A 17,124-nucleotide genomic window follows, 5' to 3' on the forward strand; every position below is an offset into this window, starting at 1 on the left:
TGTATATTGTCACCCTGCTTATTTAACTTATATGCAGAGTGCATCATGTGAAATGCTTGGCTAGATGAAGCACAAGCTGGAATCAAGATTGCTGGGAGAAATACCAATAACCTCAGATATGCAGATGACACCACCCTTCTGACACCCTGGCAGAAAACGAAGAAGAACTAAAGAGCCTCTTAATGAAGGTGAAAGAGAAGAGTGAAAAAACTGGCTGAAAACTCAACATTAAAAAAACTAAGGTCATGGCATCCAGTCCCATCACTTCATGGCAAATAGATGGGGCAACAATGGAAACAGTGACAGACTTAATTTTTCTGGGCTCCAAAATCACTGTAGATGGTGACTGCAGCCATGAAATTAAAAGACAATTGCTCTTTGGAAGAAAAGCTATGACAAAGCTAGACAGCATATTAAAAAGCAGAGACATTATCAACAAAGGTCCATATAGTCAAAGCTATGGTTTTTCCATGAGTCATGTGTGGATGTGAGAGTTGGACCATAATGGAGGCTGAGCACCAAAGAATTGATGCTTTTGAATTGTGGTGTTGGAGAAGACTCTTGGGAGGCCCCTGGACTGCAAGGAGATCAAACCCGTCAATTCTAAAGGAAATGAATCCTGGATATTCATAGTCAATGGGGTCACAAAGAGTCGGACACGACTGAGTGACTAACACTTCCACTTTCACATGAATGAACCCAGAGGGCATTATGGTAAGTGAAATAAGCCAGTTACAGAATGACAAATACTACATGATCCCACTTATGGGAAGATTCAAAAGTAGTCAAACTCACAGAAGTAGAGAGTGGAATGCTGGCTGCCGATGACTAGAGGGGAGGAAAAGTGGGGAAATGTCTGTCAATAAGTACAAAGTTTCACTTGTGCAAGATGAATAAATTCTGGAGATCTGCGGTACAAAGTTGTGCCAATAGCTAATCACATTGCACTGCGTACTTGAAAACTTGTTAAGAGAGTTTATGTTAAGTGTTCTTACAGGAATTCCCTGGCAGTCCAGTAGTTAGGACTCCCTGCTTCCACTGCTGAGGGCCTCGGTTCAATCCCTGGTCAGAGAACTAAGATCCAGCAAGCAATGTGGGGGACAAAAGTGTTCCTACAACAACAATAAAAAGAAGCACAAGGAAATTTTTGGAGGTAATGGACATATCTATTACTTTGATTGTGGTGATAGTTTCATGGCTATATGTATATGTCCAAAGTCATCAAATTGTATACATTAAATATGTACATCAGTTGTACATCAATTGCACCTCAGTGAAGTTTTACAAAATAAATAGATAAAATGAAACATCTCTATTAATTGTTACAGTTCTTAGTTTCCTGACTGGAACCAGACACATATCCAGGGATTCCCCAAAAACAAAATGGGTAAATAAACTACTGTATTCACATATTCACATCCATATTCACATAATGGATGATCACATATATTGAAATACAGTTGGACATATTATTACTACACATAAATGAGACTCACCCACTCAAAGCTGTGACACAAAAGAACGTGTACAGCATGATTCTACTTACATTCTAAAATTAAATCCTCTTTTTAAGGGATGCATACATTCATTGAGTGTAAAAACATAACAAAAAGCAAGGTGAGTGGCAGAGTATCAATTGCCCCCAGCAGAAAGAGAGGGCTTGCTCTTTCTGAGGAAGGGAACACTTGTGGGGCATCAATCATGTTTCCGATCTTCACCCGAGAACAGGTAACAGAGGTGTTTTATGTACTTTTCTTTATGTGTGTCAGAGTTCACAATGTAAAATATTTTGTTATTTTAATTCTAATATAGATGACTTTACAGCTTACAGAAACTTGCAGCCTTACTTCCATGAAAACTGTTTCTTTGTTATGTGCTTAGGTCAAGCCTTCAGTCCTCTCCCATGGAATGATACTAAAAGAGTTTTATTGCAAAAGGAAGTGCTACTCTGAGCATCAGTGACTTCTGAAGTGACTGCAGCACATACCCAAGAAGTTTAGTACTTACTTCACACTGAGCCATGGCATTAGAAGTTGTATTAAAAAGTGCCAAGGAAGATGAACTTGGGTCTTGTAGCCCTAAACCTGGAAGACAACAGCAAGCAGTTTATAAATGAGAAAACTGAAACTAACATTCACACCTTTTTCAACCTTAATCTTTTAAAATTGTTTTCAGACCATATTTTTGGAGATAACCTGACTTATTATGTGCGTGCATGCTAAGTTGCTTCAGTAGTGTCTAACTCTGTGCGACCCTATGGACAGTAGCCCACCAGGTTCCTCTGTTCAAGGAATTCTCCAGGCAAGAACTGGAGTGGGTTGCCATGCCCTCCTCCAGGTGATCTTCCTGACCCAGGAATCGAAACCACGTCTCTTACATCTCCTGCATTAGCAGGCAGGTTCTTTAAAGCTAGCACCACCTGGGAAGCCTTGTATACATCAGTTCAGTTCAGTTTAGTCACTCAGATGTGTCCGACTCTTTGTGACCCCATGAACTGCTGCAGGCCAGGCCTCCCTGTCCATCACCAACTCCCAGAGTTTACTCAAACTCATGTCCATTGAGTTGGTGATGCCATCTAACCATCTCATCCTCTGTCATCCCCTTCTCCTCCTACCTTCAATCTTTCTCCACATTAGGGTTACTTCAAATGAGTCAGCTCTTTGCATCAGGTGGCTAAAATACTGGAGTTTCAGCTTGAACATCAGTCCTTCCAATGAACACCCAGGACTGATTTCTCTTAGGATGGACTGGTTGGATCTCCTTGCAGTCCCAGGGACTCTCAAAAGCTTTCTCCAACACCACAGTTCAAAAGCATCAATTCTTCGGCACTCAGCCCTCTTTATAGTCTAACTCTCACATCCATACATGGCCACTGGAAAAACAGTAGCCTTGACTAGACGGACCTTTGTTGACAAAGTGATGTCTCTGCTTTTTAACATGCTCTCTAGGTTGGTCATAACTTTCCGTCCAAGGAGTAAGCGTCTTTTAATTTCATGATGCCAACACCATCTGCAGTGATTTTGGAGCCCCCCAAAATAAAGTCAGCCACTTTCCACTGTTTCCCCATGTATTTGCCATGAAGTGATGGGACCAGATGCCACAATCTTAGTTTTCTGAATGTTGAGCTTTAAGCCAACTTTTTCATTCTCCTCCTTCACTTTCATCAAGAGGCTTTTTAGCTCCTCTTCACTTTCTGCCATAAGGGTGGTGTCATCTGCATATGTGAGGTTATTGTTATTTCTCCTGGCAATCTTGATTCCAGCTTGTGCTTCATCCAGCCCAGTGTTTCTCATGATGTACTCTGCATATAAGTTAAATAAGCAGGGTGACAATATAAAGGTTTGATGTACTCCTTTTCCTATTTGGAACCAGTCTGTTGTTCCATGTCCAGCTCTGACTGTTGCTTCCTGACCTGCATACAGGTTTCTCAAGAGGCAGGTCAGGTGGTCTGGTATTCCCATCTCTTTCAGAATTTTCCACAGTTTGTTGTGATCCACACAGTCAAAGGCTTTGGCATAGTCAATAAAGCAGAAATAGATGTTTTTCTGAAACTCTCTTGCTTTTGTGATGGATGTTGGCAATTTGATCTCTGATTCCTCTGCCTTTTCTAAAACCAGCTTGAACATCTGGAAGTTCATGGTTCACGTACTGTTGAAGCCTGGCTTGGAGAATTTTGAGCATTATTTCACTAGTGTGTGAGATAAATGCAATTGTGCGGTAGTTTGAGCATTCTTTGGCATTGCCTTTCTTTGGGATTGGAATGAAAACTGATCTTTTCCAGTCCTGTGACTACTGAGTTTTCCAAATTTGCTGACACATTGTATAAATGTATATATTTAAATCAAAATAGGTTTACATTTATTTTATATATTAAGTATGTCTGAGAATTATGCATCTCAAATGAAATAATTTTAGCAAATTTATGTTAAACTTATAATGAAACTATGTAAATAAATTATGTAAGTTTTCATGAATTAACTCCTGTGTGTCAAGTCATTGCTTTCTTTTCCTTAATAATATTACATTTAAATAGATTTTGAAGCATTTTTAGAAACCTCAAGGGGATTTCAGCAATACGGTCATGCCAATGATGGATGCTTTTTCTATGTTAGCTTCTCCCCACAGCAGGAATAAATTTCAAATTATTCCTCCCAGGTACCCAGTATCTGTTAGTATCCACAGGAGATGGCTTCCAGTACCCCTTGCAGATACCAAAGTCCTCTGATGCTTGAGTTCTTAAATGAAGTAATGTAGTATTTGCATGTAATAACCTACCCACACCCTCCTGTATACTTTAAATCATCTCTAGGTTATTTATAGTACTGAATACAATGTAAATGCTATGTTAATAGTTGCTAAAAGTTGGGAAATTCAACATAAATTCTATGTAAATAGCTGCTGGTGCACAGCAAAGTCAAGTTTTCCTTTTGGAAACTTTCCAGAAATCTTTTATTTTGTATTTTTTATCTGAGTTTGGTAAATCCACAGACATGGAACTCACAAACATGGAGGGTCAAATGTATGCATTTCTTAGCCTAAGTTATCTATAAGAAGAACACAGGCAGAATAAAACAAATGTTAATTATACTTAAAACTTTTATGATAGTATCAAGGCTTTATTTATTTAGACAGAATAAAATATTCAACTACAAGTTTCTTTTTTTCCTTAAATGAATTTTTAAAAAAATTCCATATATTATCATTTAGCAATTGTACTAACTTTAAATATATTAAAAAATAAAATCTTATGGTATGATTACAGCTTTATTTAAATACGAGAGAAGAAAAAGTATGAATTTAGACCTTCTCCAATAAGCATACATTTAACAGCTGATATTGCCATGACTGTGAATTTCCCAGCTCTAAATCACTAACACAATTTCTTAACAGTCAAATAAGGAGTTGTGTTCAGAAATGTCACATAATACTGCATAAGGATTGTACTGTTCTGCAGCGTTCAGAGGAAAAAATAATGGTAAAAATAATACTGTGACAAATAAAAGTGAAACAGTGACAGACTTCATTTTTGGGGGCTCCAAAATCACTGCAGATGGTGACTGCAGCCATGAAATTAAGACGCTTGCTCCTTGGAAGAAAGGTTATGACCAACCTTGACACCATATTAAAAAGCAGAGACATTACTTTGCCAACAAAGGTCCGTCTAGTCAAGGCTATGGTCTTTCCAGTAGTCATATATGGATGTGAGAGTTGGACTACAAAGAAAGCTGAGTGCAGAAGAATTGATGCTTTTGAACTGTGGTGTTGGGGAAGACTCTTGAGAGTCCCTTGGACTGCAAGGAGATCCAATCAGTTCATCCTAAAATCAGTCCTGAATATTCATTAGAAGGACTAATGTTGAAATGCCAATACTTTGACCACCTAATGTGAAGAATTGACTCGTTGAAAAGACCCTGAAGCTGGGAAAGATTGAAGGTGGGAGGAGAAGGGGGTGACAGAGGATGAGATGGCATCACCGACTCAATGGACATGAGTTTGAGTAAACTCCAGGAGTTGGTGATGGACAGGGAGGCCTGGTGTGCTGCAGTCCGTGGGTAGCAAAGAGTCGGACATGACTGAGTGAACTGAACTGAACTGAAAAATAAAACTTCATGTTAAAAGCTTAAAATGTTAACTTGATAAAGTATTGTGATAATATATAGTCCTTGCTTTTAGGTTCTTTAAAAAAATGTCAAGCCTAGCACTACTCCCACTTATCAAGGTTTCGGGGTTCTGAAGGACCCCATCTGCTGGTGCTCTGTACTGAGCAATATCCTGGCCTTGATTCCTTTGCTGGAGAATCTGACCTGAGGCCACCACCACCTTAACTCGCTATATCACTTATTCTATATTCAGTGCATCAGTTATTCTACCCTTCTCTTGAATTAGGGCCTATCTTGGTTCTGGTCTTTGTAAGGATACTCAAGTTCTTTTTAATTGTTTCTTCTACTGTCCATAAAAAGTCAACCCACAAATATTTATTAGACAAATATTTACTGCCAGAGTTTGCCTATCCTGAATTCCTGATTCACCCACTCCCTCCCCTCCAGAATGTTGATCAGCTCTTGCAGGTTCATCCCACTCTGATACAATCCAATGTGAACCAAAAAACTGTGAAATGAAAGGAAAGGTGAACTCAGACAAGTAGAAGCTCCACTAACATATTTGCATAAGAAGCAGTTTCTGTTGAGAAAATGAAATATCCCTTCAGTTAAAGTTAACACCCACAGTTTATTTTTTATTAAATTCTATATAAAATGGAGTGTTAGCCATAAAAAAGAGTGAAAATGGGTCATTTGTAGTGATGTGGATGAATCCAGAGTCCGTCATACAGAGTGAAGTAAGTCAGAAAGAGAAAAACAAATATATATTAGTGCATAGATATGGGATCTAGAAAAATAGTACTGATGAACCTAGTTTCAGGGCAGGAATAGAGATGCAAACATAGAGAAAAAACTTGCCGACACAGATGGGGAAGAAGAGGGTGGGACGAACTGAGAGAGTAGCATTGACATATACACACTTCTGTGTATAAAACACGTAGCTAGTGGGAAGTTGCATTATAACACAGGGAGCTCAACCTGATGGCCTGTAACAACCTAGAGGGGTGGGGAGTGGGAGGGAGGCTCAAGAGGGAGGGGCCATATGTGTACTTATGGCTGATTCACATTGTTGTATGGCAGAAACTAACACAACATTATAAAGCAATTATCCTCCAATTAAAAGGTTTTTTTTTTTTTTTTTAAATGCACCATGGGGAAAAAAGTGGAGGAGGATCGGGAGCATCCTGATGCAAACTCTGAGGCATCTCCCATGATGATGTCTCCTCAGCTGCACTTGGCCATCTCCCCACTTTGGCTCCTCCAGCTCTGAACACAGACATGCACTGCCTTGACTCTGTCTAATTTGAATAGCAGATTTTCTCACTGCCTGAGTGGCTTTATCTTATGCTGTGACACATGGGAGCTTCCAAAAACTGGGATGTGACTGGTATAAAATGAAAAAATTTTATTACAAAAAGGTCTTTATAAAAGGTAATCCCACTTAAAGTTAAATACTTTGCTTCCACTGTGATAGAAAAATCTCTAAGTTGTATGAAATAAAACCAAACAAAATGACTCTTTGAACATTTTATCAAACAAGAGTAGACATACACACACACCTTAACCTTGGGCTCCAAGCTGGCTTATGAGAGTTAATCTTCCACCTGCATAGTAAACTGGTTCTCTTGCAGTTAACTGGACTCATGGTGCAATAGGTACTGACTTAAGCAACAGCTAGCCCCATACCCTTTTAGATCTGAGCTTCTCACCTTTATTTGGGTGTTCAATTTCTAACCACAGGTCAGATTGGTACTTCTCTCTGGCTTTCATTTTACTAAAAGAGGCAGAGAAAAGGGAGGACACCATTAAATGCAAAGTGTAGGAGAGTGACCTATAAGTGGATCTCACTTAACTGGAATGTGGGGCTAATGCAGTTAGAGACCTCAGTCAAGCTGAATTTATTACTTACATCATTCCAAATAAAAGGTATCAGGATTTGTTTCATAGGGAATTGAAATAATGGAGCAAATAAATGTATATGCATATACTATTTTCTGTCTGATTTACATGCCTACTTTTGAGCAAATGTGTGAACTGAGATGCTCTGTGCATAAGATGAAATAATGTGTTTTTTTCTGGAAGATTACACAGATAGCTCTTTACATTGTAACATCCACACACTGAGGAATGTCTTTTTCATGTTTAAATGAAGTATACTGGTCTTATAACTGGATCATTGGTAATATATGAAGCTTTTGGCTTTAAGTATTTCAACTTTTGCATTGAAGTTGATTCAAATGTTAATGATGACAGTTAAGTGAATTAGTCTTTAAGCCTGAAAGAGGCCCTCAGAGGCTTATATTTCTTCTTGACTTGTTAAAATGACTCTTTTGGAGCACACTGATGTAGGAAACAGCTGTCATGGTTTTGAATTTTCTTTCTTTTTTTCCTTTTATGCTCTAATACTACACCACCTCAAGTACACTGATGTTATTTATCAGCTATGTTTACTGTCTATTTGTAGGATTATCATATTGTCATACATATTGTTGGAGTTTAACTTGCTCTATGTTTGTGGTAAGAATGAAACAAACTGCTTTACTGACCAGCAAACAGAATGGAGAGGGGCACCCTTTAAAAAATGCACATATGGCCATGTGCAAGTTACTGCTATAATTAAAAATACATGGACACTAACCTCAGTAGAAGTTAAAGGTCATTTAATAGTTAAAGGTCCATGGGAAATATGCCACATTTTGAGTTTACCTCATTCTATTGCTATTCAAAACATTTTTTCTATATATACAAGTTATTTCTTACTAGAGGATTTGGGGAACCTGTGAATCAAGGAAATTTTTTTTTTATTTTATAACAGCTTTATTGAGATATAACTCACATACATGAAATTCACTTTAAAGTATAAATTCAGTGGTTTTTAGTATATCCATAGAGTTGTGCAACTGTCACCACTCTCCAATTGTAGGACACTTTCATTATTGAACAATAACAATAATGAATCAAGGAAATTTTGCAAATAAGGGGAAAACAACAGAAATTTCATTCACAGATGGTTTAGTTTTTAGTATACTGATATCATTTTGTAGAGATACTGGAATCAATTAAAGCCTGTTGAAAGTACATATGTTAAAAGTAACTAATTGCTTTCAAACTTTCATCTCTTTTCATAGAAATAAATCTGTTCTTTAAAAAAACCCATCCTTTATGTCTTAGGAAGAAACTAAACACAACATTTTGCAACCAGATAATAAAACAATTATTTTAAAAATGGTATCAGTTGGTCTCACCGGTTTAGAGTGACTGGCACAACCTCTGGAAGGATCTTTCTGGAAATTTGCTCTCTGTCCAAAGCTGACTCCAATGTGATCATAGCTGACATATCCAGTTTATCACATCGCTCCATTGGCCCTGGCATTTTCTACAAAATCAGGTAAGTAGGTTTTGAGTGCCACCTTAAGTTTACAAAATTTTAAGTCACCTATAGAAAAAGTTAGGAGGTGCTGGGGACTATTGGTTTTCTTGAATAATAAATAGAAAACTGATTGCTAAAATGTATTATTTTTCAATAAATTTGGGGATAGTATTAAAAATTCATAAGAACAGTCTCATTTTTATCCTTATAATTTTGATAACTGCCGCCCTTTCCAAAAAAAGTAGGGCTGATCTCTTATGAAAAGGCATTTTTCAGGTTGAAAGCCAATGAATTGAGATTTTTCAGCAAGCTTATTATCATCATTTTAGCTTTGCTTTTTTCCATTTTATGAGCCTTCCTGGGCTGTGACTGACACTCACTTTTGCTCCTAAAACCAAGCTGGAATTTCTTAAAGACTCCTCTTCTTTGGTTTTTTCTAACATCAAGTTCTGAGAATCTTTTTCATCCTTGATGCTGTAATATAGAAAGTAAAAGATAGATAAAGGCAAACATGGAAAAAAATTAATCAACCTAAATGAGGATAAAGAAAGATACAGGACAGCAAACCTTAGCATAAAGTATTTCAAGAGTCATAACAAATAATTTCTGACAAACAGAAAAGAGTAAAAATCTAGTATCTCCAAAATACATATCCTGGACTTTTATAATGCTCATAGAAAATGTGAAATGGTTGACCAGATTTAGGACACATGGGACAAGAGTAGACTACTTCCAGGTTCAGATCATGTAGTTGGAGAAATTATTACTTCAAGGCAAAGATAGTTTTCAGTCAGTCAGTTCAGTTGCTCAGTCGTGTCCGACTCTTTGCGACCCCATGGACTGCAGCACACCAGTCCTCCCTGTCCATCACCAATTTCTGGAGTTTACTCAAACTCATGTCCACTGAGTCGATGATGCCATCCAACCATCTCATCCTCTGTTGTCCCCTTCTCCTCCCGCCTTCAATCTTTCTCAGCATCAGGGTATTTTCAAATGAGTCAGTTCTTCTCATCAGGTGGCCAAAGTATTGGAGTTTTCAGCTTCAACATCAGTCCTTCCAATGAATATGCAGGACTGATTTCCTTCAGAATTGACTGGTTTGATCTCCTTGCAGTCCCAGGGACTCTCAAGAGTCCACAGTTCAAAAGCATCAATTCTTCGGTGGTCAGCTTATAGTTTTACTGACTTAATTAAGGAAGGTCACTATTCCAAACTGGTTCTTCTTAGAGACTAATTTAAATATTAATGTAATCATTGAAAATCTACACTACCCCCATATGTAAAATAGCTTACTGATAAGCCCCTCAGTGGCTCAGCTGGTAAAGAATCTGCTGGCTAATGCGGGAGACACACAAGATACAGATTTGATCCCTGGGTCAGGAAGATACCTCGGAGAAAGAAATGGCAACCTGCTCCAGTGTTCTTGATTGGAAAATTTCAGGGACAGAAAAGCCTGGCAGGCTACAGTCCATGGAGTCACAAAGAGTCAGACACGACTGAACATGCAGACACACACACCCAAGCATTATATACAGTTTATACTACTTTATTAATATAATAGCAATAAATCTTCATTCCCAGAGGATTGCTCAGTTAATGGAATAGTTAGTCCTATCACTCTCTAGCAAACTCTGAGGTTGGCAAGTAAAAAATGCAAGTATAAAAGCAAATGAAAGAAAATTTTGGACATGCAAAGAGGTAGGAAGTGTATGAAACAGACTTTTCTGAAAGAAGTCCTCCAGGATGTTCTCTAGTGCAAGACAAACACTGAATTCAAGAGAGAGGGAAAACAAGAAACACAAGAACACAGAAATATAATTAGTAACTTATGATTATGTCTAAAATATTGTAAACAAATAATAATTTGGATCTAAACTCCCATATGATGCTAGAGTTAGAACTGGAGTGGAACTATCAGAATTATTTTTTAATTAATTAATTTATTTTAATTGGAGGCTAATTACTTTACAACATTGTGGTGGGTTTTGCCATACATTGACATGAATCAGCCATGGGTATGCATGTGTCCCCCATTCTGAACCCCCCTCCCACCTCCCTCCCCATCCCATTCCTCTGGGTTTTCCCAGTGCACTGGCTTTGAGTGCCCTGTATTATGCATCAAACTTGGACTGGTGCTCTATTTCACATATGGCAATGTACATGTTTCAATGCTATTCTCTCAAATCATCCCACCCTCGGCTTCTCCCACAGAGTCCAAAAGTCTCTTCTTTATATCTGTGTTTCTTTTGCTGTCTCGCATGCTGGGTCATCATTATCATTCTTTCTAAATTCCATATATATGCATTAATATACTGTATTGGTGTTTTTCTTTCTGATTTACTTCACTGTATAATAGGCTCCAGTTTCATCCACCTCATTAGAACTGATTCAAGTGCATTCTTTTTAATAGCTGAGTAATATTCCATTGTGTATATGTACCACAACTTTCTTATCCATTTGTCTGCCAACGGGCATCTAGGTTGCTTCCATGTCCTGGCTACTGTAAACAGTGCTGCAATGAACATTGGGGTGCACGTGTCTCTTTCAATTCTGGTTTCCTCGGTATGTATGCCCAGCAGTGGGATTGCTGGGTCATATGGCAGTTCTATTTTCAGCTTTTTAAGGAATCTCCACACTGTTCTCCACAGTGGCTGTACTAGTTTGCATTCCCACCAACAGTGTAAGGGGGTTCCCTTCTCTCTGCACTGTCTCAAGCATTTATTGTTTGTAGACTTTTTGACAGCAGCCATTCTGACCAGCGTGAGATGGAACCTCATTGTGGTTTTGATTTGCATTTCTCTGATAATGAGTGATGTTGAGCATCTTTTCATGTGTTTGTTAGCCATCTGTATGTCTTCTTTGGAGAAATGTCTGTTTAGCTCTTTGGCTCATTTTTTTTATTGGGTCATTTATTTTTCTGGTATTGAGCTGTATGAGCTGCTTGAATATTTTGGAAATTAATTCTTTGTCAATTGCTTTGTTTGTTATTATTTTCTCCCATTCTGAAGGCTGTCCTTTCACCTTGCTTATAGTTTCCTTTGTTGTGCAAAAGCTTTTAAGTTTAATTAGGTTCCATTTGTTTATTTTTGCTTTTATTTCCATTACTCTGGGAGGTGGGTCATAGAGGATCCTGCTGTGATTTATGTCAGAGAGTGTTTTGCTTATGTTTTCCTCTAGGAGTTTTATAGTTTCTGGTCTTACATTTAGATCTTTAATCCATTTGAGTTTATTTTTCTGTATGGTGTTAGAAAGAGTTCCAGTTTCATTCTTTTACAGATGGTTGACCAGTTTTCCCAGCACCACTTGTTAAAGAGATTGTTTTTTCTCCATTGTATATTCTTGCCTCCTTTGTCAAAGATAAGGTGTTCACAGGTGCATGGATTTATCTCTGGACTTTCTATTCTGTTCCATTGATCTATATTTCTGTCTTTGTGCCAGTACCATGCTGTCTTAATGACTTAGCTTTGTAGTACAGTCTGAAGTCTGGAGAAGGCAATGGCAACCCACTCCAGTGTTCTTGCCTGGAGAATCCCAGGGATGGGGGAGCCTGGTGGGCTACCATCTATGGGGTTGCACAGAGTCGGACACGACTGAAGCAACTTAGCAGCAGCAGCAGCAGCAAAGTCTGAAGTTAGGCAGGTTGATTCCTCCAGGAACTATCAGAATTCTTAACCAAATGCAAAGAGAATACAAAAGCCCTACTCTCAGTGTCTCCACTGCCACTTCAATCTTTATGAAGCAGTAGTTCTCGTAGAATAATGACTCTGCTGCATTAAAATCAACGCTTACCAGTAAATGGGCAAATTCCCTTAGCACCTTAGAAAAGATATGCCCTATAGAAATAGAATGACACAATTTTGAATATTTTAATCGTTAACAAATACTTAGAGCATCTTGTATCCTAACCATAAGAGGTAATATCAAAGATTCTGAATTTAATGTACTTGAAAAATGCATTTGTTTGAATCTGATCTCCAGAAACTTTGTTAGGTTCAACTATGATGCTTTTGTATTAAGTGTAATTATAGTGGAACTTTTTGAAACAAGCATGCATCTCACATATACTTACATGTGATGCATAATATGAAGGACTTTTAAGAGAAAAAAATATTTTCTAGTGTGGGCTTTCTTGCATGTTAATAATCAAAGAAGCAAACTGGATGCAATGTTTGAACAAATTCTTAGGGAAATTAAAAGGAAATAATTGCCTATGAACAAATCATAATGAAAAGAGTTTAGACAGAACACACAAACCAAAATATGTGCAGGGAAGAAATGTAACAGTGAGACTAGTGTAGGTACTGGTCACATATTCCTGGGAACCAATTTGGTTCTACCTCCTAGGACTGATGTGAGTCCAAATATGTTAAAAGCATCTGAGAATTAAGACATAAAATGGAAAATTATGTATTTAGCTGGCAGAGGAGCTAAAAGCATCTGAAATATATACATTCAAAAAATCATGGCAAATAGATGGGGGAAAAGTGGAAACAGTGACAGGTTTCATTTTTTTGGTCTCCAAAATCACTGAGAATGGTGACTGCAGCCACAAAATGAAAAGACACTTGCTCCTTGAAAGAAAAGCTATGACAAATTCAGATAGCATATTAAAACAGAGACATTACTTTGCCAATAAAGGTCCATATAGTCAAAGCTATGGTTTTGCCACTAGTCATGAACTGATATGAGAGTTGGACCAAAGAGAAGGCTGAGCGCCAAACTGATGCTTTCAAACTGTGGTGCTGGAGAAGACTCTTCAGAGTCCCTTGGACAGCAAGGAGATCAAACTTTTGGGAAATCAATCCTGAATATTCACTGGAAGGGCTGATGCTGAAGCTAAAGCGCCAATTCTTTGGCCACCGGATGCGAAGAGCTGACTCATTAGAAAAGACACTGATGCTGGGAAAGATTAAGGACAAGAGGAGAAGGGGATGACAGGGATGAGATGGCTGGATGGCATCAATGACTCAATGGACATGAGTTTGAGCAAACTCTGGGAGATAGTGAAGGACAGGGAATCCTAGCATGCTGCAGTTCATGGAGTTGCAAAGAGTCGGACACAACTTAGAAACAGAACAACAACATACCCAAGCCTCAAAAGATATATAGATACACATATACGTGTATGTATGTGTGTGTGTGTATCTGTATATATATGTATGTATATATATAATTTTGCCCCATTACTTTATCACTCACTCCCTCTCCATATTTTTTTCTAAATTATTTGAAAATAGTTGCAGACACAAGAATTTATTACCCCTTAAATACTTAAATATAAGAATACTTCTTATATAACCACAGTACAAAGGTAAAAAACTAGAAATTCAACATCAACACACTATTAACTAAAATATAGTCTATATTCAAATTTTTAAAAATTGTTCTAGTATATATTTACATGTTTGTATATACACACATATATATGTGTGTATATATACATATTTATATTTGCATATTGTGGACACACAACTTTTTTGTTGTTATTGTTAAACATACACCAAAAAAGAGTTCACTTTTTTGTGATAAATCAGACTTGATTTATAGATAAATAGATATTTATAGATATCTATAAATATAGATATTTATATCTATAAATCAGACTTGATTTATAGATAAATAGACTTGATAAATCAGGAAAGTGAATTGAAGGATGTTTGATAAACAGTTAATTTCCTAATTCATTAATTTCATGATGTATTTAAACATAGTGCGACCTGTATTTCAAAGCACCATTTCTTGTTATAATTTGTGAGAAAAGAAATTAGAAATTTAGCTTAAAAACTATTTTGAAAGCAGAAGTCCTGAGATCCAGCTCTAATTATAAACACTATTTAGTATATATTTTTAAGAAGTATAACTGAGTTATTACTGGTAAATTTGGAGAAGAAAATGGCAACCCACTCCAGTATTCTTGCCTGGATAACCCCATGGAGCCTGGTGTGCTACCATCCACGCGGTTGCAAAGAGTCGGACACGACTTAGTGACTCAACACAGATCACCAGCCCAGGTTGGATGCATGAGACAAGTGCTCAGGGCTGGTGCACTGGGAAGACCCAGAGGAATCGGGTAGAGAGGGAGGTGGGAGGGGGGATCGGGATGGGGAATACATGTAAATCCATGGCTGATTCATGTCAATGTATGACAAAAACCACTACAATATTGTAAAGTAATTAGCCTCCAACTAATAAAAATAAATGGAAAAAAACAAACAAACTGGTAAATTAATAGGAAAAAAACTGTAGATGGGCCTTACATACCTTCCTGATGCGTTCTTTAAGGGCTTGTAATCATTCAGCCTACAGAATAAGGAAGTTCTGTCTTTGCTCATAGTGACAGGAACAGTCCCAGGGTTTCCCCTTCTGGAGGTCTTGGTGGAGAAGGAATGCCTGAAAGTCTAGCTCTAAGTCATGCAATTGTCCAAAGGATCTGCCGGTGTGAGGCCAACTGCTGCTTCCTGGGGCTGGAAGGGTCCTGCCCCAGGGTTCCAAGGTCAGTTCTGACTTCAGTGGCAGTTGAGCAAGAAGACTTAACTGTGCAGGCTTGTTGGGCATCCATGTGTAGTGGTCCAGCCTGTGAGAAAGGAAGAAATCATTCCCTGGAACACAAAATGCAATTCATCCAGGACAGTATCTGGTGGTGACACTGTGATACTAGATCATTAGACATAATCTTTGACTTGAACTTTCATATATAACACACATATATGAAATAGATATGAATTTATATTGTTGTTCAGTCACTAAGTCATGTCTGATTCTTTGTGACCTCATGGACTGCAGCGCTCCAGGCTGCCCTGTCCTTCACTATCTCCCAGAGTCTGCTCAAACTCCATTTGAATTTTAAACTGATTCAAAGTCCATTGAACCAGTGATGTTATCCAACCATCTCATACTCTGTCGCCCCCTTCTCCTCCTGCCCTCATATATATATGAATATATATATATATATGTATGCATACTAAGTCACTTCAGTTGTGTCCAACTCTTTGTGACCCTATGGACTGTAGCCCACCAGGATCCTCTGTCCATGGGATTCTCCAGGCAAGAACGTTTATTTTTATTTTTAGTTTGGTTTCCACATGATTAGATCCTTGTTAGCAGCTTGGGGAGGAATTCCATCAAACTGATGTTATGTCCTATCCTACTCTGTAGGGTGGCACACACTCCAACACCAGGCACCCCAGGGGCACTTGATGGCCATTTGCCTCATTGTTGGTGATATTAACACTGTTTGGGTAACCAGATTGTTTCTTGACTATAAATTTTCTTGTTTCCATTTCTAACTAATAAGCTGTTTGGTAGGAAAAATATTTCAAAGCTAAGCAGTTATCCTGTTTTTCATCAAACTTTCACTCACTGATCACTCTTAATATGCTCTGAAGCAAGTGTGCATGCTAAGTCGCTTCAGTTGGGTCTGACTCTGTGAGACCCTATGGACCGTAGTCCGCCAGGCTCCTCTGTCCAAGGGATTCTCCAGGTAAGAAAACTGGAGTGGGTTGCCATGCTCTCCTCCAGGGGATCTTTCTGACCCAAGGATCGAACTCTAGTCTCTTACAACTCCGGCATTGGCAGGCCGGTTCTTTACCTCTAGTGCCACCTAGGAAGCCCAATGCTCTGAATACACATCTCCAATGCCATCATTTCTTCTATACTATTAATTAGCATTCACCGTAAGAAACAGCTTGTCCTTTTCTCTCACTTATTATGTAGTCATTAATTTATTTACATCAGTATATACTCATGGGCTCCTATTTCATCTTATTCCTTAATTATTTTGAAGCTCAGTTGTCTCCTTTATTAGTCAGCTCAGGCTACTATAACAAAACATCATAGGCTTGTTGACTTGGACGACACAAATGTATTTCTCACAATTCTGGAGGTTACACGTTCAGGAACAAGGCATTATAAAGGCAGGTTTCATCCCAGGGCTGCTTCTCTGGGCTTGTAGGTGGCTGCCATCTCACTGTGTGCTCATATGGGCTCTTTAGTGCACTTGGAAAAAGGAGGGGTGTTCAGATGTCTCTTGCAAGTGCTTCACTGTCACGATCTCATCAAACCTAGTCACCTCTCAAAAGACCCACCTCCAAGCCCATCTCATTGGTGGTTAGAATTTCAACATACGAATTTAGGAGGGGATAAAATGTTCATTCC

General features: G+C 38.2%; 1 protein-coding gene across 1 annotated transcript in view; it reads right to left on the reverse strand.

Annotated features, from left to right (window-relative positions):
• Positions 1 to 15,302, reverse strand: part of LOC136176425 (serine/threonine-protein kinase MRCK alpha-like) — a 56,835-nt gene extending 41,533 nt beyond the window's left edge. The window contains exons 1-5 of the mRNA XM_065946610.1: positions 15,232 to 15,302; positions 9,351 to 9,444; positions 8,846 to 8,976; positions 7,310 to 7,374; positions 2,008 to 2,084 (exon numbers count right to left, since the gene is read on the reverse strand). Coding sequence (XP_065802682.1) covers positions 2,008 to 2,084; positions 7,310 to 7,374; positions 8,846 to 8,976; positions 9,351 to 9,444; positions 15,232 to 15,302 — 438 coding nt within the window. The remainder of the gene's footprint in view (positions 1 to 2,007; positions 2,085 to 7,309; positions 7,375 to 8,845; positions 8,977 to 9,350; positions 9,445 to 15,231) is intronic.
• Between the last annotated feature and the right edge of the window lie 1,822 nt (positions 15,303 to 17,124).

The sequence above is a fragment of the Muntiacus reevesi genome, chromosome 10, assembly GCF_963930625.1.
Source record: "Muntiacus reevesi chromosome 10, mMunRee1.1, whole genome shotgun sequence".
Classification (NCBI taxonomy): domain Eukaryota; kingdom Metazoa; phylum Chordata; class Mammalia; order Artiodactyla; family Cervidae; genus Muntiacus; species Muntiacus reevesi.